Raw genomic sequence first — 24,422 nt, 5'->3', positions numbered from 1 at the left:
GCATTCAGTCTGCAGTGACTGATGAGTGCTGGGCCCCATCCCCACCAACTGCGGGGCAGCACAGGGAGGGGAGGGGGATTTTGAATCAAGGGATTTCAGAATTCACAACAGTAATTAGGCCCATGCATACCAGGCAAGATCTGGGTCAGGCCTGAAATAAGTCCAGATGATGCGTTCAGTGTGAATGTTTTGTCTTTTGCCCATAGAGTTTTGTTGCAAAAATGTTGGGGGTTCCAGCAAACCGGATTTTGGTCCGAGTGAAGAGAATGGGAGGAGGCTTTGGAGGGAAGGAGACCCGGAGCACTTTAGTGTCCACGGCGGTGGCCCTGGCTGCACACAAGTGAGTTCCAAAGTTTGCTTCTCCCAGCAGGTGCTGGGAAGGATAAGGCCACCTCTGCTAGGAAGGCCTTCTGGATTTCCCCATGTTGAAAGTAGTTTTCCCCTGCTTTGAATTCTCACAGTCCTCTGTTTTTAAAATTCTTGGGCATGGGGCAGGGGGGCAGTAATATTGCCTGTTTCTGTGTGTTCTTACCCACGTGCCCTCATCTTACCTCCCCTGCCTGGCTGTGAGCTCCCCAAGCGTGAGGACACACCTCGCATCCTTACCTTCCCCACACTGTCCAGCACAGTGTCTAGACAGCAGAGCAGCCCGGCACAGGTCTGCTCAGTGTGCAGGTGGGAAAGGCGGCTTCCCGCTGTTTTCACCCCTGAGACTCATGGGGCGGGCTGGTGTTGAAGGCTCCCGGGTTTCTAACCCTGTTGATACTCCCCTCAGGACTGGCCACCCTGTACGCTGCATGCTGGACCGTGATGAGGACATGCTGATAACTGGTGGCAGACATCCCTTCCTGGCCAGATACAAGGTTCTGGATGTTGGGGGCTGTGCCAGGGCAGGCAGTGCAATTTTGTAAGGAGACCTGGGGACGAAGGTCCCGAGACCCTGGGCTGCACTCTTACTTTTTGCATGACTACAGAGTAAAGTTCAAAGAAGAAATAGCAGTGAGAGAAATTCAAATAGGCAACAGCGACCTAGAAAGGGAGGTGTGAGGGAGGCTAGCAGAACACCTCCCAAGAGATGCCACAGTGTGGCATTCACGACTTCTGTGAATTTGCTGTGATCCAGATCTGGTCTTTGGCCAGTCAGGCAGAAACATAATTTGTCAGTAGACTGAGGGTAAAGCCATCGCGCAGGGTGGCTCAGTGTTCACATGTGCACAGGCCTGATGTAAAAATCAGAACAACTGCTTTATAATTTACAGTGAGAGATAAAACTTCCCAGGGGCCTGTACAGATGCAAGTTGTTAGCGTGGGCACCTGCTTTGCCAGTCCATGGCTGGGCACTGTCCAGATTTCTCTTGGGGACAGTCTCTTCTATGGGCTTCTGTGTATGACCAGTTTCTGTTCTGACCAATGCCTCATTTCCCTGTATGCATTAGCATGGCCTTACAGTCTAGCACTATAGACCTGGGAGCTCTCCATCTCCATGCACTGGCCTTGAACACCTCCCCTTTGACCTGTTCTGACTTTGTTTTATGATTTAACTCCTGGAAAGGGATTGCATTTCTCTTATTCCCAATTCTCATGGGCCTGAAGAAAGTAACTTGATCTTTTAGGGTCCTAGTTCCCACACTTGTAAAATGGCCTTTAAATTAAAGGTTTTTTGTTTTGTTATATTTTTTGTTTTTGATGGTTACATCAAACGGTCAGGGATGTGCAAGCACATTCATGCTCATGCAAAGTGTAACTTTTTTGTCTGCTCCCCTCAAAAGCTGGGAGGGGAGTCTCCAATATATTTCCCAGCAGGAAGGATGAGTGTGGGACAAGTGGGTCTGGGGTCGAGGAGCTAAGTCTACACCACTGGGGAGATGTTATTTCCTCTCTTCTTCACCGTTATGTTCTGGTGATCTCTTAAGATCACCTGTTTTTCATGGTGTGAGGTCTTGTTTTTTCTGTTTCTTCCAGGTAGCATAAGTGGGAGGAAAGGATCAGAAGTAGACAGAGGGAGGGAACTGTTGATAAATCACTCTCCTTTTATCAGGTTGGCTTCATGAAGACTGGGAACATTGTAGCTCTGGAGGTCAATCACTTCAGCAATGCAGGGAACACCCAGGATCTGTCTCAGAGTGTAAGTAGGACCTGTCCCTGCACCTGGGGGTGACTTGGGTGGGCAAGGGCATGCCCCACAGCCTATTGGAACACACAGGCACAGGCCTCTCCAATTCTTGCATATTCATGTTGCAGTCGCTTCCTAACTGGTCCCCACCTTCAGGTTCTCCATCCTTGGTTAATCTCAAAAGCACAGAGATGATTGTATTTCTTCTCTGATTAGAAACCCTTTCTTCCCATTCAAGATATATTGCCAAGAAAGCAAAGTTAGTTACAAAACTCTAAGTATAATGTGGTGATATTGTGTGTATGTGATATTAATTAATTAGTTAATTAATGAATATAACATATATATAGTGATACGCATGAGGAAAGCCTGTAAGAACATACACCAAACTCTTAACAGTGATTAAACTGTTGACATTGACTGAAGTGGTATTGAGGCGGCCCATGCCGTCATTTTCTACATTGCACACTTCTGTGATGTTTGAATTTTAAATAATGAGTTGAATTGCTTCTTTAAAAAATAGGATCATTGAAGTATACTTTACATACCATAAAGTTTATCATTAGAAATGTGTTATTTAGAGGTTGTTAGTAAATTTAAAGAGTTGTATAACCATTATTGCAATTCAGTTTTTGAACATCCATTACTCCGGAATGATCTCTTGTACCCATTTGCAGTCACTCCTGTTCCCATTTTCCAGGCCTAGGCAACGACTGTTCTACTTTCTGTCTTTATAGATTTTCCTTCTGTGGCCAAGTCGTATAATAGAATCATACTCTACGTAGCAATTGCTAGGTCATATGGTAGTTTCATGTTTGGATTTTGAAGAAACTGCCGAAGTGTTTTTCAGAGTGTCTGTACCATTTTACATTCCCAACAGCAGAATTCGATGTTATCGTTATTTTTTATTTTAGCCATTCTGAGAGGTATGCAGTGATATCTCATTGTGGTTTAATAAACATTTTTCTAATGGTTAATGATGTTGAATATCTTTGCATGTGCTTATTTGCCACCTGTATTTACTCTTCAGTAAAATGCATGTTCATATCTTTTGCCTATTTTGTAATTGAATTATTTGTGTTTTTGCTCTTGAATTTTGAGAGTGACATATTCTAGAAATTAGTCCTTTAGCAGGTATGTGTTTTGCAAATATTTTATCCCAGTGTGTAGCTTGTCTTTTTACCGCTGAATAGGATCTTTCAAAGAGCAAGAGCTTTAAATTTTGGTGAAGTCAAACTTATAAATGTATAATTTTATTAATAGTGTTTTTGGTGTCAAGTCTAAGAACTCTGCCTGGTCGTAGATCCTGATAGTTTTCTCCTGTGTATCTTTCTAAAGGTGTTATGGCTTTACACTTTGCATGTAAGTCCATGATTCATTTTCAATTGTGAGATTTAGGTTAAGGGTTAAGGGTTTTCCTTCCTTTCCTCCCTCCCTTCCTTCCTCTCCCCCACCTTTTTTTTTCTTGCCTATGAATGTCTAACTGCTCCAGCACCATGGTTGAAAAGACCATGCTCCCTTGAATTGCTTTCTAACTTTTGCAAAATGTCAGTGGAGCACAGTTGAGTGGGTCTATTTCTGGGTTCCCAATTCTGTTCCATTAATCTATGTGACTATCCCTCCACCAATACTACACAACCTTGATTACCATAGCTATATAATAAATCTTGAAATTGGGTGGTCTTATTTCTCCTGCTTAATTCTCCTTTTTCAAAATTCTTTATTCTACTTACTTTACTTTTACATATAAATTTATTTATTTTTAAAGTACTTTATTTTTTATTTCTCAATTTTCTATACCTACATCTTAGAATAATCTTGTCTATATCTACAAAAAAATCTTGCTGGAATTTTGGTAGGAATTCAGCTAAACCTGAATATCAATCTGGTGAGGATTGACGTCTTTGCTATGTTGTCTTCCAATCCTTGAACATTGTATGTTTCTCCATTTTTAAGATCTTTCTTTGATTTCTTCCATCAGTGTTTTGTAGTTTTTAGCATGCAAGTCTTGTAAATGTATTGTTAGATTTGTACCTAAGTATTTTGTTGACTGATTGCAAATGGCATTGTATTTTATATTTCAGTGTTCACATATTCATTGCAAGTATATAAAAATACACTTGATGTTTTGTGTATTTATCTTGTATCCTGTGACCTTGCTGAGGTCGCTGGTCAGTGTTAGGGGTTCTTCTGCAGATTCCTTGAGATTTTCTAAGCAGACAATTATATCATCTGCAGATAAGGACAGTTTATTCCCCTTCCTTTCCAATCTGCATATTTTTTTTTTCTTTTCTCGATGTATTGCAATGACTAGTTAGAACTTCCAAAGCTACATCGAATAAGAGTGGTCAAAGCATATATCCTTCCCTTTTTTTTATTCTTAGGGGAAAAGCATTCAGTCTTTCAACATTAAATATAATGTTAGTTGTAGGGTTTTGTTTGTTTCTTAGATGCTCTTTATCAGATTGAGGAGGTTTCTTTCTATTACTATTTTATGAGTATCTTTATAATGAGTGGGTGTTGAATTTTGTCAAATGCTTCCCTTCTGAAATTTCTATTTTTTGGACTTCTTGGACTGCTCCTCGAATTTTCTTGTATTTTCTCTCCTATTTTAGCACATTGTTTTCTATTTTGGGGAGATTCCTCAAGCTGCTTCCAACCCTTCTGCTTTCATAGTTTTAATTCACAGGAGCTCATTTTTATTCTCAGACTGTTTAACTTTTATAGCATTCTGTTTTTTCTTTAAGGCGTAATACCTCTTCTCTCTGAGAAGATAAAGGACAGCTTTTGTGTTCTCCTTCATTTGAGAATGTGTTGTCTTTTTCTTATTCCTAAAGGATAATTTCACTGGGCATTAAATTTCGGGTTGACAGTTCTTTCAGCTCCTGAAAAACTGTGCCACTTCCTTCTGGCCTCTATGGTTTCTGATGAGAAATCTTTTGTCATTCTAATTAGTTTTCCCCTATAGGTAAGGTGTCATTTTCTCTAACTGCTTTTAAGATTTTTCCTTTGTCTTTAGTTTTCAGAAATTTAATTATAATATGTCTTGCCATGGATTTCTTCAGGTTTATCTTGTTTGGAGATCACTCAGCATCTTGAATCTGCGGGTTCTTACCTCGTGAAAAAATTGGGAAGTTTTCAGCTATTATTTCTTTGAGTACTTTTTTAGCCTCTTTCTTTTTCTTTTTCCATCCAGGACTCCAGTGACATGAATGTTAGGTCTTTTGTTATAGTCCCACAGGTTCCTGAAACTATTAATTTTTTATATTCTATTTTCTACATATATTTCAGATTGGGTAATATACATATTATATTATTCTTCAGTTTATTGATTCTTTCCTCTGTCCCCTCTCTTCTGCTGTTGAACCCATCCAGTGAGCTATTTATTGTGGTTACTGTACTTTTCAGTTCTAAAATGTCCATTTCGTTCTTCTTTATATCTTCTATTTCTTTGGTAAGACTTTCTGTTTTCTTCCTGAGGCTTTGAATATTTTTTTTAATTTGTGTCAAGTGTGTTCATAATTGAGCATGGAAGCATTTTTATCATGGCTGTATTTAAACCATTGTTAGGTAGTTAACATCTTTGTAATGTCAGCATTGGCATCTATTAAGTATCTTTTACCATTCAGTTTGAGATCTTCCTGTCACTTGGCGTAACAAGTGATTTTTCATCAAAACCTGAAGAAATTCAACATTAATACGCAATTGATGATGATGATGATGATGATGTTCTGAGACTGTGGATCTTATTTAAAAATTCTATTTTAATTGGTTCTTTCTGACACTGCTCCCACAGCAGGTAATGGAGGTTGTGCTAGGTGAAGGTAGAAGTCTTGATTTCCCACCTGGCCTTTGTTGACACCTGGGCTGGGTGGAAGTGGGAGATGTAGATTCATATATTCTCCATGGACATCATGGTGGGCATAGCCTCTTTACCACTGGGCTATGGTGAAAGTCCCGATTCTTCACTAGGCTTCCTCTGACACCACCCGGAAGGGAAGGGAGGAAATGTGGTGTGTCATTTGCTCTCCAGTGACTCTACAGGGTGTAGGTAGGGCCTTATTACTGGCCATCAAGGATGAAAGTTCAGCTCCCTACCTGGCTTTCTCTCATACCACCCCTGCAGAAGTGTTAGGGCACCTCATTACTGCCTCATGAATGTGAAAGCCTAGACTCCCATGGAGCTTTTGCGGGTGTGGGTAGGAATAGAGCCACAATTTTTTTCTGTGGTGTTTGGCTGATGTTGAGCAGTTATTGTGTAAAAGTTTCAGTTTTACTAGGCTGCCCCTTTCCTGGTCCTGTGGCTAGAGAGAACAGTATTTGGGGGAGAGAGTGAGTTTTTTTGGCCTCTGTGATCATTGCCATTTTTAGATTGCCAGCTCCTGGGATATATGAGGCAAAAAGAAAACCCCTGGAACTCACCGTCATGTCATTCCTTGGGTCCCAAGTTCCCTAGCAAGTCTGCCTTTTTCTCCATCTTTCAGACTATTCTTATGTTGTTGTTATTGATTTTAGATACATATATATAGTGCCCAAAGTTTTTAGTGGTACTCAGTGGGAGTGTGGAAGTGAAAGTCCCTATACTGTACATTAGTGTTTGTTTCTCCCAGGATGGAACCTGAATAATGCCAAATGTAGTTATCATGTGCTTTCATATTTAGTCTCATTTGATGCTCCTCCAATCACATTGTACATGACCAGGGTAAGACCAGAAGTGGGCGTTATATACTCCTCATTATTGTGGTTACAGCTTTGGCAAATGAACTTGAAATATTGAATCACTTAGAAAAATATTTAGGGGATAGAAGCCTTGGGTGAAATAAAATCAATTGTGAGATACAACAAATTTACCTTGGTGGTATTTCCTTTTCAAGTTTTTAAAATCTTAATTATATAACTATACTAATTACGTATGTATTAATTCTTATTTTTTAAAAAAAGTTAAACATTTCAGGGAAAGCAGAAATTCCCCATTACCCCCTCTGGATACTGCTTCTCTCTGCTGGGGGCTAATTGGCTCAATTAGGAAACCTCGCATTTCAAATCCAGTGTTAAAACTGTTCAAAAAAGAAATAGTTCTAGTTTTCTCATGATGTTATGGGAAAAATCAGGTTGAAAAACATACAGTCGCCAAAGATCTTACAAGATTTAAAATTTTTAATTCAATACAGCAAATATTGATTGAGTGTCTAGGGTGGCTACATAAAGAAGAATATGACCTTGTTTCTGCTCTCAAGAAGTATGCATATGATGGGGGATATAGATAATAAAATAAGGAAAAAGAAATAGAAGTACAAATTGAGAAGCTGCTAAGGGAAAGCAAATGTGGAATTAACTGAAACATTAGAAAAATGATTTAGAATATCTAAAACTGAAATAATCAAAAACATGTAAAGCAACTTGTGGAAAAGAGAGATTATACATGTGAAAATAAACTAAAACTGAACTAAAATAAATAAAATAAAAATGAAAGCAACTTGAGGAATCTCCCCTAAAGAGAAAAATGTGGAATAATAGGAGAGAAAATACAAGAAAATTAGAGGACCAGTCCAGGAGGTCCAAATAATAGAGGTTTCATAAAGAAAGAATGGAAAAAGTAGAGGGGAGGAAACTATCAAGAAATAATTCAAGAATTTCCCCCAAACTGATGGACATATGTGGACATATATTTTGAGATTAAAAGAGCCCATCTGAGCCAGCACAATGAAGGGAAATAGACCTATGCTGAGTTATGTCATTGTGAAATTTAGACATAAGATCCAGGAACGGGAGATTCAATACAGAGAGAGGTAAAGGGAATCACTGGGATGACTTTGAGGGAGAATCCCAACATAACAGCTGGACAGCAGGCCTAGTGGTAGCCAATTAAATTGGAGTAGGCCAGTTGGCTCCAGAACTGATTTCTTCAAAAAGATAAAACTGATAGAAAATCTAATGTGCTTGGACATAGAGCAGATTTTTAGAACTGGAGAAGACTTTAAGTTGACCTCATAATACATGCATAGAAAATGAAGCAAATGAAAAAATAAAGACAATTATTAACTCTAGAGTGAAAAAGTATTATCAAGAAAAAGAGAAGTAATTATAGAGTAACTACATGGTTTATCTGTAGCAATGTTTACAGAATTATAATATTAAATTGACTGTTGATCAGATCAAAATACAACTATATGGGGATAGTGGGGATAGGAAGCTGCTGTGTGTGGGGAAAGGGAGCTGGGCAGAAACCAAATCCCCCTTTTCCATGGCGGGGAGACAATAGAAAAGTCTAAAACTGAAAAGTCAAGATGTAGCAATATAAGCACATTAGTTAGAGATGGGGAAATTAATCTAAATGGCTGGTAGATAATTAGCTATGAAGACTGCAAGTGGTTGCTTCTAGAGAATGGAAGAAAGGAAGGTTTTTCATAGCACAACTCAGAAGTATTGGACTCTATAAACTCTTTGCAGTACAACTTTAGTAGGAATAAAAATTCATTTACAGTGAATTAATAAAATCAACTCTGTTTTAAAAAGGCAAGTAATTAGTTTCAACTAGAGGGTCTGGGGAGGGCTTCCCTATGGAGGAGTTGGATGAGGATGTTAATAGGTGGATAAGGTGCAGGAAGGACACTGTTGCAATATCCTGGGGAAGATATAGCTTGGCCTGAAGAACAGTTGACAGTGAGGCTGGGACAGGCAAACACGGGTGCAGCCCTCTGAGTTTCTGTTTGAGGAGCCAGTGAAATCAACACACCGTTCTGTCCCATTTTGGTTTCCTCTGCTTCAGATAATGGAACGAGCTCTATTCCACATGGACAACTGCTATAAAATCCCCAACATCCGGGGCACTGGGCGACTGTGCAAGACCAACCTGCCCTCCAACACAGCCTTCCGGGGCTTTGGGGGGCCCCAGGGCATGCTCATTGCTGAGTATTGGATGAGCGAGGTTGCAGTGACCTGTGGGCTGCCCGCAGAGGAAGTAAGCTGGGATGTTGGTGGCACAGGTCAGAGTGGGTTAGCCTACTTTGGGGGGAGAGTGGCTTTGAATCTTGGGCATCTTCTAAGTGGGTAGAGGATGGGCAGGTGCTGCTGAGGGGGGCTGGAAGCTTAACTTTAGGTTGTGCCCCCTGCCCCAGTCTCTTGCTACCGACAAGTCCTCAGTGTCTCTCTCCTTGGGAAGGTGCGGAGGAGAAACATGTACAAAGAAGGAGACCTGACACATTTCAACCAGAAGCTTGAGGGGTTCAACTTGCTCAAGTGCTGGGATGAATGCCTAGAGACCTCTCAGTATCATGCTCGGAAGAGTGAGGTTGACAAGTTCAACAGGTAAGTGCCGGCAGAGGGAGTCCCATGTTCTGGTCTTCTCTGGGATCCCTCGTTCTACAGCCTTTCTGCTGAACACAAAATAAGAAGCTAACAATTTGATGGATAAGATGGATAACTTTTGAGGCCGCTGAGTTTGCCAACCCATTCCTAGCCATCTCTTTAAGATCTTGTAATGATCTTTAGCCTGGGGGCAGATGGGCTCACGATCTGCACCCAGGGCCATAGCCCATCAGTCGTGGTTCATCTTTACACATTTGTGTGCCTTCTGGGCACACCGTGTTACAGAGTGCACTGGCCCAGGACTAAGAACACTGCAGTTATATGCCTGCCTCTTATACCAATCTGTAAATGTGATCCTGGCAGTCACACCATCTTCCTGGGCTTCAGTTTTGTCACCTGCCAAGTGGATGTCATTATGATGGCTCTATCTTCCTCACAGAGTTACTCAGATAACTGAATATAAAGTACAGAGAAGGCTTCATTACCACCGGCGAGCCACAGTCCCACTATGGGTCGAAGACAGTCCAAGGTCACCGGGGCCCTCTCATCCAACATGAATTCCTTTTAGGGAAGAGCAGAGAGTCAGGACTCAAAAGTACAGAGAAGGCTTCATTACCACCGGCGAGCCACAGTCCCACTATGGGTCGAAGACAGCCCAAGGTCACCGGGGCCCTCTCATCCAACATGAATTCCTTTTAGGGAAGAGCAGAGAGTCAGGACTCCCAGGGTGGGTTCTGCAGCAGCTGCACGGGAGGACCCAGAAACCAAATTCTTACCTTTCTCATTTTTGTCTGCAAAATACACATAACTGAGTTGTGTTCGAGGCACAACTCAGCTATGACAACGATGACATGGGCAGCTCCACGGATGCCCTGTTCCAATTTAATACAAAGATGTTGACTGAAAATATGTCTAATCTGACATAAATTTGGTGGACAAGGTTCTATGAGAATGTTTCTTTTTCTTCAGGGAGAATTGTTGGAAGAAGAGAGGACTGTGCATAATTCCTACCAAGTTTGGAATATGCTTTACACTTCCTTTTCTGAATCAGGTAGTTGCTTTATATAATTTTGTCTATCCTCACTGGACTGGGGCCTCATTTCACCCCTGGTTGCAGTATTACAAGGGAAATCCCATTGTCACTGGTAACAGAGCTGCCTGGAGGAGCTCTTTGCTGTTGAGACGAAAGTTGAACTTGAACATTTCTATTTGTCCAATATGCCACGGGCAGTGAGACTCGGAGATCTGGGATCAGCTCCAGTTCTTACCTTCTGGATTGTAGGACTGTAGGCAGCCGCTGTGCCTCTCTGGTTCTGTTTCTTCACCCATAGAGGGAGGACAAAGACATTTGGCCTACTCCCCTCTGAGGATGACAGACAGCCATTGTCACTGGTAACAGAGCTGCCTGGAGGAGCTCTTTGCTGTTGAGACGAAAGTTGAACTTGAACATTTCTATTTGTCCAATATGCCACGGGCAGTGAGACTCGGAGATCTGGGATCAGCTCCAGTTCTTACCTTTTGGATTGTAGGACTGTGGGCAGCTGCTGTGCCTCTCTGGTTCTGTTTCTTCACCCATAGAGGGAGGACAAAGACATTTGGCCTACTCCCCTCTGAGGATGAGAGACAAAAAAGGCACTGTTAGTCACCATTAGGTTTACAAATTTGTTATCCAACTAAACCACTCCATAAAGTACTGCTTCAGATTCAGCCGGATGTGAGACCATCCCAGAATCAGTAGTATTAGAGCTTACAAAATTATTTTCTTGCCTTTAACAGTGAACTTGAATCCTGTCTTGAGGAGAAGGCAGCCAAGCCCCATGATAACCCCTTCCTAGACAGTGATGTCTTCTCTTTTCGCAGGTGGCCAGCAGAGCTCTGAAAATCCCCACATCTAAGATTTACATCAGTGAAACGAGCACTAACACTGTGCCCAACACCTCTCCCACAGCTGCCTCTGTCAGCGCCGACATCAATGGCCAGGCCATATATGTAAGGAGCTTGCAGGCGCCAGCATAGCGGGGCCAGCCCAGGGCTTTGGGCCTGGAGAGTCTTCCTGGAGGGGAGCCGGGCTGGTTCCTTGCAGGCTGTGTGGCTGTGGCCAAGCCTTTGGCTCTCTTATCCAGGAGGATGCTGTTCCTGCAAACACCAAGCTAAAAGAGAGGCCCAAGAACTATAATCACTTCTGTCAAAGCCAGAAGGATGAGTGCAGGAGAGGGGAGTGTTGCAGGGAAAGCGGGGGCTTCCGGGAAGACATACTCCCTGGCATTGGAACTGGACACAAGTCAATAGGCTGAAATTGAAATTTGATTGTGGGCTCAGCCAGATTGGACCCACTTGTTTCTCTCCCATGTGAGGGATGTAACCAAATAAGGAATCCGATGAGAGAAGGCACATCTCTGGGGATCCCTCAAGCATTTCATCCCCGTCAGTCTAAGAACTGAATCACGAAGTGCTCTCCATACAAGGGCCAGTGGTGGCCCCTTTGGCAGGTTCTGTCCACCTTGGGCCTTGGTCATTCCTCAGAGGGTGGCAAGGGTGTTTGAGTGGCATCCTGAGCACAGCATTGCTTGGAGGTGGCCTTGCCAAGGCCCTTGGGCTTTGCCTGGGCCTTGGAATGCAGGGGATTGATGTGTCTGGTCCTTGGGCCTTGGTCATTCCTCAGAGGGTGGCAAGGGTGTTTGAGTGGCATCCTGAGCACAGCGTTGCTTGGAGGTGGCCTTGCCAAGGCCCTTGGGCTTTGCCTGGGCCTTGGAATGCAGGGGATTGATGTGTCTGGTTGGTTGTGGTGTTTTCTTTAGGCAGCTTGTCAGACCATCCTGGAAAGGCTGGAGCCCTTCAAGAGAAAGATTCCTGATGGCTCCTGGGAAGACTGGGTAAGTCTGAGCTGATCCAAGTCGCTTTTGCAAATAAGGGAAATTGATAGAAAGGCCTCTGTCCCCACCCCAAACAAGCTCGGGAGATAAGGATCTAGTCACACAGGCCAAGAGAACTTGAGTTGGTTCATATGATTTCACAGGACCATTTCTGTATAGTTTTCATAGCTGAGGGAAGTCACTTGAGGAAACTTTCTGATCCAGGATCTTGACAAGCCTGTGGGAGTTGGGGTTTTGGCTGCCCTGGGCCTGAAATGATGGAGTGACTGCTGAGCATGCCTGACTGCAACGTCTTGGCTCACTTGGGCCTGGCCCCATGCCCCGCGTGTCTGGCAGTGTGGGTCCATTGAGATTCCTTCTGTGAGAGAGCGGGGAGAAGACATCACCCAAGAGCTTCCATCATTCTTGTGACTTCAGGAGTCATAGAACAAGCACTCATAATAAGAATGAGCCCAATTCTCTGACTTCTGGATTGGAGGCCTGCATGTCAGAAACCCTCAGAGGGAAGCTTGAAGACTTCTCTCTCAGGTGGAGAACTGGGTGGGATAGTAACACGTAAGCTGCCCGCACATGAACCAACTCAGGTACTATAAACCTCCCTCCGTGGATTCAAGGAAGCTGAGCTGTATCTCTCAGACCTGCTCATCATACGGTGCTCACACGATCTCCCCTTCCCACACTCATAGGTGCCCTGTGCATGAATTCCATGTGAATATAGCTTGGGTTTAGGAGTTTGGATTTTAGCATGGATTTGTCAGGCAATTTAAGGGTTTTCAACAACAGCCTTGACAACAGTTTTCTAGCACCTAACCTGTTGATTTGAGATTTGTCCTCAAACACCAGTTATGTGATCTAATATTCTTTGTAAGCAGGTAACCCCACTACATAAGCCACAATCACCAGCAAATACACACACTGTATTATATGACTAGAGCAGATCTCAGGCCAAGGTTTTTTTCTCTAAGCCTTAGTTTTCTCATCTGTAAAATAAGAATAATAATAGCATAGATCTTATAGAGTCATAGTGAATATTAAGTAGGATGACATATGCAAAGTGCTAAATAGCACCTGGCACATAGGAAAGAGCTTGGTATTTGGCAGTAATAATGACAGAAATTATATCAAGCACAACTTAAATATTAGTGTTGTGCTAGTGCTGAGGATACCAAAAAGCACCCACTATATAGTTAGAGAGACAGGATTATGGCCAGCTTTGTTAATAGGAAAATATAAGTAAAAGCACAATGTTAACGTGTTAAGTATCTAACGAGAACTACAGAGAGTTGCTCTTATAATGGCCAGAGTAGAAAGTAATCACCAAGGAGAGGCAAGTTTGTACTAGTCATTAAGGGGGAAAATTGATTTGGAAAGATATCACAGAGGAACCACATAAAAGAAAGTGCAGAGGTGTGGGGACATGGAAGGGTTAGGAGAGAGTTAATACTTGAGTTTGACTGAGTGGCAATGGTGTGACAAAAGGCCAGAGAGGAGATTGTGGTCCTTGAGGTCAGGCATTTGCTCTGTAGATGATGGGGAGTCATTGAAAGCTCTAGAGTCTGGGAGTGGCATGGGCAGGGTGGTATGTTAAAATGACCACTCTGGCTGGGCTGCGGCGATGACTTGAGGCAGGAAGACCAGCCACTATTACTTTAGTGCTCCAGGCTGCGGACAATGAGGCCCCAGTGCAGGTGGTGGCAGTGGGAATGTGCGGTAAGGTGTGAAAGTGGGAGTCACAAGTCAAATGAGCTGATCGGCTTCCAGATGAAGGGGAAGAGCTCATGAAAGCTCAGCGGTGGGTCAGGATTTCTGGAAACTACACCTATCCCTTCCTGATGGACTATTTCCTCTCATCAGGTCACAGCTGCCTACACGAGTGCAGTGAGCTTGTCTGCTACTGGGTTTTATAAGTAAGTACGTTGCTGTTCTTGCTTCTCAGTGTGTCATCATCCCGACCTCCCTGGTGCCCTCCAGCTGTGAATCCTGCCAGCCTGTGGTCGGGAGGGAGCAGTTCTCCCAAATTCTTATCCCTTCAGTGGACTTCCACTAATTTCAGCCTAAAGATGTACTAGGATATGTGGGATTACCAGACTATCTGTCAAGGAGACAAAAGCACACGCTGCTGTTTCAGAAGATGCCTGCGTTCTTATTCTGGTCTCAAAGAGGGCTGTTTCACTTGGGGACATCGGTGGTTCCCTCAGAACCTGTTTCCCCATCATGACATACTGGACCGATCACCTACCATTCCTCCCTCAGCCATCTCCTGCAAGAACTGGCAATGTCTCGTGTTCTGAGTTGGGCATTGCTCTAACCCATTTTGTGTTTCTCTGTGCTATGCACTGGACTTCTTTATAGGGGCTTTTTCTCAAAAGAATGAGAGGAGAATTTCTGGCATGTGGTCTATTATAAAATGAAGAGTACAGTGGAACTTTATTAACACAGTGAGATTTAGAAGAGAGCGCACATCTTCTGCAACTTTAAAATTGAGTAGTGGAGTTAATAGCTAGTGACCCTGAACATCTAACTTAGAAGCTGTAAAGAGAAACGATCAGATTTATTGTCAGTCATCATGTTTTAGCCATCGCAGGGAAATTCAACTAGGACCTATTCTTTCATAGATCAGTAGATTTGGAAAATAGTTCAATGTTTTCTACTAATGATATTCTCCTCAAATTATTTGTTGAAATTTCAAAGGGGCTGGTAGGTAGGGGGTGGCTGCTTTAAGATGCACCTAGGTTGGCGTGAGATACTGATCTTGTTAACTTTCAGCTTGAGAAAGGTGAGCAGCCCCGTAAGCAGATGAACTTGTGTGAACAGTTGTTTGCTTTAACATGTCTTATATGAATGTACGAACACATGCACACACACACACACACACACACACACGCAGATACAGCAGGGAAATGTTTTGCTAATACTCCCTGGGTTATGTGATATTTGACCTACATAAACACAACTAATATGGATTTTCTCATAAGTTTCTATTACATTTTTGGAGTTCATAAAACTAGGGTTTTATAAAGGTGAACCCAGGTGAACATGGTAAAGCCAGAGGGCAAAGGAGGTGGTTTCTTCTCAGAGAAGTTTTTTCCCTGTTCCCTCAGCTCTCAGTCCTTTCCCTGTATTGGTTTTGTTTTTGTGCAGACTCTGGTCATACCAGTTGACATTATTTCTGTGTAAGGTGTAGAATAACATAGAGACAGTGTACTATAAACTCTGGGTGTGTGAATACACACACAAACACATATACACATATACATATATGACATGCAAAATTGGAATTATTTAAGGTACTCAGGATTGAGTACCTTTCTACTAATGATATTCTCCTCAAATTATTTGTTGAAATTTCAAAGGGGCTGGTAGGTAGGGGGTGGCTGCTTTAAGATGCACCTAGGTTGGCGTGAGATACTGATCTTGTTAACTTTCACCTTGAGAAAGGTGAGCAGCCCCGTAAGCAGATGAACTTGAGTGAACAGTCCAAGAGCCACCACAGGCAGAAACTTTGAGTCCTGAAGACCTGAGATTCTGATTCAGTAGGTGCTTTGGAGTGTGACTTTTATGTCCTTCATGAGCTCAGACAAATCTGTCACCTCTGTTTCTACTGTGTGGAGGCCAGCCCGGCATCAAACACTGCCAGGCTGTGCAGAATGATTATGTAAGGGCACCTGGCAAACTGGAGGTGAGAAAAGAGACAAAATGCTCTGGCATACTTGGATTTCATGAACAGGTTCAAAATATTCAGAACAAATGGACTTTTTTGGAGAACAGCTGAATGACAAAAATAAAACCTTTAGAGTTTAAAGATTTTGTGGGACAAGCTGTGTGTGTGTGTGTGTGTGTGTGCAGGGAAGGGGGTGTGTTTATCTTACTACATGTGCAGTATCTTCTCTTTTCTCTCCTAGGACACCCAACATTGGCTACAGCTTTGAAACAAACTCAGGGAATCCCTTCCTCTACTTCTCCTATGGGGTGTCTTGCTCTGAAGTAGAAATCGACTGCCTAACAGGGGATCATAAGGTAAGAAGTCTGCAGAACCTCAGTACTCAGGGGAAAAGAGAAGAGAAACAACTGAATCGTCACACTAGGAGTGGTTAGAGACAAACTTTCTGGTGGGGAAATCATGCCTTACATTGGGGTAGGTAAATGTCGTATAAAGGGCCAGAGAGTAAGTACGCAGGCTTTGTGGGACACACGGCCTCTGCCTCCCCTACTCCATTCTATTGTTGTAGCGTGAAAGCAGCCATAGACAGTACGTAAGAGAATGTGTGACTATGTGCCAATAAAATGTTATTTTTGGACAGAGAAATTTGAATTTCATATAATTTTTACTTGTCACTAAATATTCTTTAGAAAAATTTCCAGCCATTTAATAAGGTAATTAGTCTACTGGCCCTGCAAAAATGGGGGGTGAGCTGGACTCAACCCATAGAACATGGTTTGTTGGCCCTTTCCTTACATGATCTACCCAGACTCAGGTTGGAAGCCACCGTCCCTGGGACCCTGTCCTTCCTAGTCACGCATGAATGTGTGCACAGTTACTTCCAATTGCGGAGAGATCCCCTATGTAGCTGCAAAGAACTCAAATTTCAGCAGTGACAATGGCAGTGGAGACATGGCGGGAACATGAGCACTTCTACCTGACCATGCCTGGAGCTTTATGCTACTGAAAGTACTATTCGGGCTGGCACTTGTAGTCAAGGGTTACCAAAACCCATCTATCGTGTTCCAAACATCCCTTTCTTCTCGAACTGCTTCTATTTTGCCATCCACTTTAGAACCTCCGCACTGACATCGTCATGGATGTTGGCTCCAGTCTGAACCCTGCAATCGATATTGGACAGGTAAGGCTCAGGGTGACCAGGATTGTGATGGACCTGGCCACCAATGTGTCCCATCCCCCTCCTGGGGTAACCAGCCACAGCATGTTGTCCAATGTCGTTTTTAAGCAGGCTGGGGTCCCAGAGTGAGATTAGATTGATGGCAGCTCACCTGACTCTCGAGGCAGGAAGCAAATTGATATGGATTAACTTGGAAAGGGCACTCACACCTCAGAGAGCAGATGATGAATGGTGAAACTGGATGCACATGTGTGCACACACATGCACAAACACACACATTGAGAGTGAACACAATGTGCAATGGAGATCACGTTTGGGATCGGTGCCCAGGCAGTGGGGTCTGAGGTCAGAAGAGTTTTCCCCTTCCTCACTCTTCTTCCACTCATGCCAGCTTTTGTACTCCAGGAAGTAAATGCAATCAGACATGGGGTGGTGCAGAGCCCTGGGGGCAAAAGACACAGGCTCAACCAGAAGGAGTAAAGGAAGGCCTAAGGAAAATCACTTTTGGAAAATATGAGATATGAGGCAGAATGGGAGAAACAGGAGAAAACAGGAAGGAATCAAGAGTTCAAGTATTAAGCATCTGATAGAAAACACAAATTGTTATTTCTTAAAAGGGCAATTACTGAGTGTACACAAATGTAGTCATTAGTCCATCTGTTCATTCATTCATTGAGCAACTTTGTAGGAAGCCCCTACTATGCTCAGGCACTGTGCCAGTCACCGTAGATCCAAAGGTGATTAACAGCCTGTCTCTCCCCTAACCCTCACTGGGCTCCAGCAGTGCCACACATCACTCTTCTGAGCAGGGGGTCTGGGAGGGCAGAGAAGTGGGCCAGTCTAGCATGGCAGGTGCCCTAGAAGAGAGAGCTCTAGAGATCTCACAGGGGTCTGTAAGCTACGGCAGGGGCACTTTCTCCCAGAGGACGGGAGGGCTGGGAGTTCAAAATGGCTGGAGTTAAGTGTCAAGAATCTTCTATCCAAGAAGTTGCTCCTGTGAGCTCGCTGCTGAGCTCTGGGTCACCATTTTGCCAGTGGCAATATGTGAGGAACATTTCCATCTGCACTGAGGTGGGTTTTAGAGGGGAGTTACGCCTACAACTGTGTGACCCTCTTAGAATCGCTGACAAATTCTGAAACTGACCTTCCATGTTAACACCAAAGCCTGGTGGAAGTCCACGAGTCATCCCAGGGCTGGGGCAGGGGCCAGGTAAGCAGTAGAGGGCCGTTTTAGCTTCCTTCCAGGCCCCATTGTGGGCGGGGCTTTGTGCCCATTGTGGCAAACAGTGTCTGTACTTCGGGAGGAGGGAGGCAGGGTGACTATGGTCTTCATCTGTTTTGCAGGTGGAAGGGGCATTTGTCCAGGGCCTTGGCCTCTTTTCCCTGGAGGAGCTGCATTACTCCCCTGAGGGGAGCTTGCACACCCGTGGGCCCAGCACCTACAAGATCCCCGCATTTGGCAGCATCCCCACTGAGTTCAGGGTGTCCCTGCTCCGCAACTGCCCCAACAAGAAGGCCATCTATGCATCCAAGGTACTGTTGCTGTGGGTCTGTGCTGCCTTCCAATCTGTACGGTGGGATGAAGGGCTTCAACCACCCACCTGGCAGGTCTGCAAGGGGCTTGTCTTGAAGAGGGAAGAGGGCTTGGCACTGGCCTTGGCAAGGGCAGCAGAGCACTGGGCAGTCCTGCCTGAGAACCACCTGATTTGGGTTGAGGATACCACCATAGTGCGGTCTGAAGCTGGCTCCTTTGGGTGGACTTACAAGATTCCTTAATCAGATTCTGCAGGTCCAATCCTGGCCTGCACCCATATCTCAGGTGTGCATCTCTGGTGCTTGATCCTCAGAGATGATTGTATAGATATGGCATTGCTGAGGTCCCACGAGAATCAGCATATTCACTGCAGGTGGGGCAGTGCCTTGTACACGCCCTTTCACCTCCTTCCATTGTCGAGACCTGACCTTAAGACTTGATCAGCATGTCTGGAGAATCAGCATATTCACTGCAGGTGGGGCAGTGCCTTGTACACGCCCTTTCACCTCCTTCCGTTGTCGAGACCTGACCTTAAGACTTGATCAGCATGTCTAGAGGATTGTGAATAACTGTCCTCTATTTATTCTCTCTCCAATACATATGAAAAAATGGCTGAAAATTGACCTAGCTGATTGATTAGTCCTAGGTCTAAGAGAGAACATAATCAGCGTAACCAGTGAAACACCCGTTTGCTCATCTCATGGTTTACCTAACCATGTGTGTGTGTGTGGGGGGGTGGTCTGGGACACATTGTGACCCTTGCCATTGGCTCTTTGGAATCACTGGGGCTCACAATAAAAATGCACCTCCATGGGGAACACCCCTAGAAATTTCGATTCAGTAGGCCTGGAGTAGGGCCCTGGAACATGCATTTGTAACAAGTGTCCTTAGTGATTCCGATATGCTCTTTGATTTGTGCTCTGTGGGGGAGAAAAACCAACCTCTGCTAGAAAGTGTTTAATTCTTGTTTTTCATTGTGCCTATAATTCCAGCAGATGCTGTAAGTATAATTATGGTGCCTGTAAATGTTGGTTTCAGAGCTTCAGGTAGATTATTCCCCTAGGAAAGGGTTAAAATTCATGTCAGATTTTTTGATCCATAAAATGTAATTATTTAGAATCATTTTAAATGGTACATTATATTTGCATGGTGTCATCAGAGAAAATTACACAACAAGAGTTAAAAAAAAAAATGCCCATGAAGTCCAGTCATTTACTAGACTGATTGTTCTCGGCCCCTGAATAAGTTTGACGGATGCTTCCTGCCATAGTTTATGTGGCTTGTTAGTGCAGGGTCCTGGTGCAGCGTTCCCTGCCTGGCCTCCTGCGTCTGCACGGTGACATGGCGACTGGGCCACTCCCCTGATCCCCTGCCCTGTGTGTCCTTTCAGGCCGTTGGGGAGCCACCCCTCTTCCTGGCTGCCTCCATCTTCTTTGCCATCAAGGACGCCATCCGTGCCGCTCGAGCTCAGCACACAGATAATAACATAAAGGAACTCTTCCGGCTAGACAGCCCTGCCACCCCAGAGAAGGTCCGCAACGCCTGTGTGGACAGGTTCACTACCCTGGTATGATGCCTCTCAAACACTCGGTCCACGGGAAGGAGGGCAGGGGCGGGCTGGCAAACTGCAGGGGGAGGTTCCGAAGAGAGGAGAGATGTCAGCTCTCTCTCAACTGGGCAGCCTCATGCCACTTGCCACCCTTGACTGTGTGGTGCGAGGCAGGCACCTGAACTTGAGAGAGAACCATGAGAAACCCCCTTCAAGCCACAGCTTGTAGCTGGAATACACTAGAGATGGGAGGAATGTGTGGGGCATAGTCATCACCCACAGATTTTGTCATTTTCCATCTAAATGTGGGTGATGGATAAACCTCCTGAAGAGCCTCCTCTTTAGTGTCAGTCACTAGCATTTTGGGGACCCTTCTTTGTTAAAGACACTGTGTGAAGTAGTATAGAGATGGAGGGAAAAAGAGGAATTAATTAATGAGATCAACCATGTTTGTTCCACAATTACCATGTGCCATGCTGATACTTGGGCACACGGGTGCCCTTGAAAGCTTTGTAATCTTTTGGGAAACCAGATGATTGTGTTATATGGTGATCAATGACCACCTCAGGGGTGTGTGAAGCAGAAGGTAGCGGAGGAATTTCATTGTCTTCGAAATCACTTTGAGAAGCCCCTGTGTGATACTTATGTGGACAATGCCTGGCAAAAGAAGACCATGCTAGGACAGCTTCTCCCACAGCTGGAGTCTCAGAACCAGCCCAGCCTCTGAGTTTGCTGAAGTGGTTGCTGCATGCGTTGAACTCTCCACTCGCCTTTGCAGTCGCGATCTCTGCTGAGTTAGCAGAGCTGGGCTCTTCCTGATACTCAGGTTGGGTTTCCTCCCTTTGAAATTTGATAGGACTTTTGGGTTTAGAGGTGAAGTGGGTCTCATGGACCTGAAGTGTTCCAGGCATGGGGAGGGTACAGGAGAGACCCCAGGGCAGGCAAATCTGCCATCCCAGGCCTGAGCACTGAGGGTGAAGGAGGCATATGGTTCCCAGTGAGGCCACCCTTGGGTCTGCCAATAGCCGTAGCTATAGGGTGAGAACCACTCAGACCCTACAGCTGTGTGTGGAGCTCCCAGGCAGTGAAGATGCCCACAGCAGCAGCCTTCCCACAGCCCAGAACCTTCCCACCACGGCCTCCAGCACTGACCATTACCCAAACCCCACTTCCCTGAAGGGAGTGGGGCTATATAGCTCCCTGAAGGGAGTGGGGCTATATAGCGCTCCCAGGCAGTGAAGATGCCCACAGCAGCAGCCTTCCCACAGCCCAGAACCTTCCCACCATGGCCTCCAGCACTGACCATTACCCAAACCCCACTTCCCTGAAGGGAGTGGGGCTATATAGCTCCCACTCAGCTTACATAGTTTGCAGGGTTAGTGCCTTGCAAACAATCTGATGCAGAATTCACTTATTTAAAGAGCATCTCTGAGGCTCCAGACCTAAAACAAAGATTCTTTTCTATGTTACACCATACCAATGATTTAAAAATCCCTAAGATGGTTTCTCACGAGCAGCTGAGTCTATGAGCTAATCATGCTTTTCAAGGACAGTGAGTGCCACCTAAGAAGGGACCACTTCTGCACTGTTCATCACCATATCTCCACCACAACCTAATAGAGTGCTGGCCACATGGGAAATGCTAAATAAAAACAAGTGAATGACTAGGAGATTAAGGGGTCCTGCCCTGGTGCATCCCCAATGGTTGGGATTGCAGAGTGGTGTTTGGTCCTGGAATGGTAGTTGGCAGTGTTGGGAGGTGGCATGTGTGTGAGGGGGTAGAAGGGCCACCCTCAGAAGACCCTGGCAGTGAGAACTCTATCGTTCCTTTCTAGTGTGTCACTGGTACACCGGAAAACTGTAAACCCTGGTCTCTGAGGGTCTGAAGAGAAAGTCCCCAGCAGAGTTTTCTTGTGCTACCTTGAGGCTTCTACGGAGCGGGAAGCATGTACTGCAGAACACGGATCTACAAAAGTCTCAGGATGACAAAGCTGCAATTCATCAGGATGGCAGTGGGAAGAAAATTGAGTGCATTGGAAGATTTTGATCAAAAATATACTTTGCAAACATAATGATAAGCAAATTCAGAATTGTTAGACCTAAGTGGTGAATATACAATTAGGATCATTTCATGTCTGTTTTAATCATGCATTTGGAATAGGGTTAGGGAGTGTTTGTGCTATGTCCCAGTCACTAGACAGCCTACATAACCTCAATTTCTGACAATGCACATCCTTCAAAGAGGATTCCCACAAACCTTCAGAAGCTTAAACCAAAGTTATTCTAAATCCATGTGCATTTCTCAGAAAGCCTTTCCTTTAACCATTAAACATATTATAACCTCATATCCATACTCAAATTTTGCAATGAGGCAGTGGGGCGAAATGAAAATCTCCAGCCACATTTGGGTCATTGGAGAGAATAAAGAATGAAACAAATTCAAGGTTAATAGGATCCAATTTTGTTAAGCTACATAAAGTAAGATTACCCAATAGCACAAAAATCCAACCAACTCAATTATTGAACACCTACAATGTGCTAGATTTCTTTCCCTTCCCTTTTGTGTATTTCAGAAAAAGATCAGGTTTAATAATGAGTATTTCTCATTTGAATCCAGAGTAACTTACACCTAGAAATGAAGCTAGAGAGATCAGTCAGAGGAAAAAGAGTCCAGGAGCCTGGGTTCTCATCTGAGCTCTATAATTATCTGTGTGACCTTGGACTGTCATTTCCCATTCCTATGCTTCCTTTCACTGCAAAACGAAAGGGCTGGGCTGGAATAATCTCTAATGTCTTTTCTCACTCTAAATGTCTATAAATATATGACCTGAAAACTCCAGTAATGTAAGGCATCTGCAGCTATCAAAGGCTCGGCTCCCTAACTGTTATGTGATATCTGGGCCTAATGAACTCTGCTTTAAGTCCCTCAAGTTCCTGTGGTTGATAAAGAGAACAGAGGAAAAACAAACATCCCCTTCTATTGCTCCAACAGGTGATTTCATCACAAGATGGTGCAGGGTGGAGATGAGACATTGTTGTGTGCCTTCACTGTGTAGGACACCCAACCTTCTGCCAGGCAGAGTCCATGGTTCTGGCCATGGAAGGAGGAAAGTGGAAATGATGTAGTTGACCTAATGCTTGACGTCACTAATGAATGAAACTGTCAGCTGGTTGGCATGTGAGAAATGCTGTTAATCATCATAATCACACCAAATGCTAGTATCTTCTGTATCTTAGCCAGCCTTCATCTCTGGAAAGCACACACACACTCACTCGTGCATGCATGCACACACGTACACACACACACACACACACTTTCTTACAAAATTCCCTTCCTCATAATATTCTAGATATGCTGGCTGTTTTATGTAGGGGGTTAGAAATCTTGATTCTCTTTTGATTTTTATAAAAGGCTCTTTAGCTAAAAAACTTATGGGACAAAAGTCCTTAGCTAGGAGTCAACAACCTACAGCTAGCGGGCAAAAGCCCCCATCTAATCAATTCTAATCAAGTAAATGTTGATTCTCAGTTGATTCTTAGCATAGGGTTTTTAGCTAACAAACTTATGGGACAAAAGTCCTTAGCTAGGAGGCAGTGGCCTACAGCTAGTAGACAAAAGCCCATTGAATCAACTCTAATCACTGTTTAGGTATGGGATTGTATACTTTGATGGTTTAGAGTTAATGGGTGGTTGACATACCAATCTTGTTAAGAGGTTTTTAAAGAATTGCTGTAGGAAAATATGTGAGAAATGTTTGCTGAAGGGAAAACTTTTTGTTAATGGAAACTTAAGATACAATCACAGATAGGTAGAATTATAGGAATGTAATAATTGTTTTAGCTGTTATAAAAAAATAGTTATATCTTAAATTAAAGATAGTAATCACAGTGCAATTAGCTTAACATTTCACTAATTATACTTTGAAATGTCATGCTGTTAGTTTTAATGATATTACCATGTTCCATTGTTTACCTATACTTAGCTATGGATAACTTTTGTCATGTTGAATTCACTTATTTAAAGAGCATCTCTGAGGCTCCAGACCTAAAACAAAGATTCTTTTCTATGTTACACCATACCAATGATTTAAAAATCCCTAAGATGGTTTCTCACGAGCAGCTGAGTCTATGAGCTAATCATGCTTTTCAAGGACAGTGAGTGCCACCTAAGAAGGGACCACTTCTGCACTGTTCATCACCATATCTC

General features: G+C 43.9%; 1 protein-coding gene across 1 annotated transcript in view; it reads left to right on the top strand.

Annotated features, from left to right (window-relative positions):
• Window positions 1–24,216, top strand: part of XDH (xanthine dehydrogenase) — a gene marked incomplete at its 5' end in the record, with an annotated part of 74,718 nt that extends 50,502 nt beyond the window's left edge. The window contains 15 exon segments of the mRNA XM_008592343.1: window positions 207–340; window positions 776–863; window positions 2,039–2,125; window positions 8,883–9,074; window positions 9,276–9,421; window positions 10,391–10,493; window positions 10,539–10,566; window positions 11,223–11,410; window positions 12,220–12,294; window positions 14,149–14,201; window positions 16,197–16,311; window positions 17,070–17,135; window positions 18,477–18,665; window positions 20,057–20,233; window positions 22,051–24,216. Coding sequence (XP_008590565.1) covers window positions 207–340; window positions 776–863; window positions 2,039–2,125; window positions 8,883–9,074; window positions 9,276–9,421; window positions 10,391–10,493; window positions 10,539–10,566; window positions 11,223–11,410; window positions 12,220–12,294; window positions 14,149–14,201; window positions 16,197–16,311; window positions 17,070–17,135; window positions 18,477–18,665; window positions 20,057–20,233; window positions 22,051–22,101 — 1,692 coding nt within the window.
• Window positions 24,217–24,422: the final 206 nt, after the last annotated feature.

This window comes from Galeopterus variegatus, unplaced genomic scaffold (genome assembly GCF_000696425.1).
Source record: "Galeopterus variegatus unplaced genomic scaffold, G_variegatus-3.0.2 Scaffold7803, whole genome shotgun sequence".
Lineage (NCBI taxonomy): Eukaryota > Metazoa > Chordata > Mammalia > Dermoptera > Cynocephalidae > Galeopterus > Galeopterus variegatus.
The sequence above is the reverse complement of the archived record's forward strand: the minus strand, read 5'-3'. Positions and strand labels throughout refer to the sequence as shown.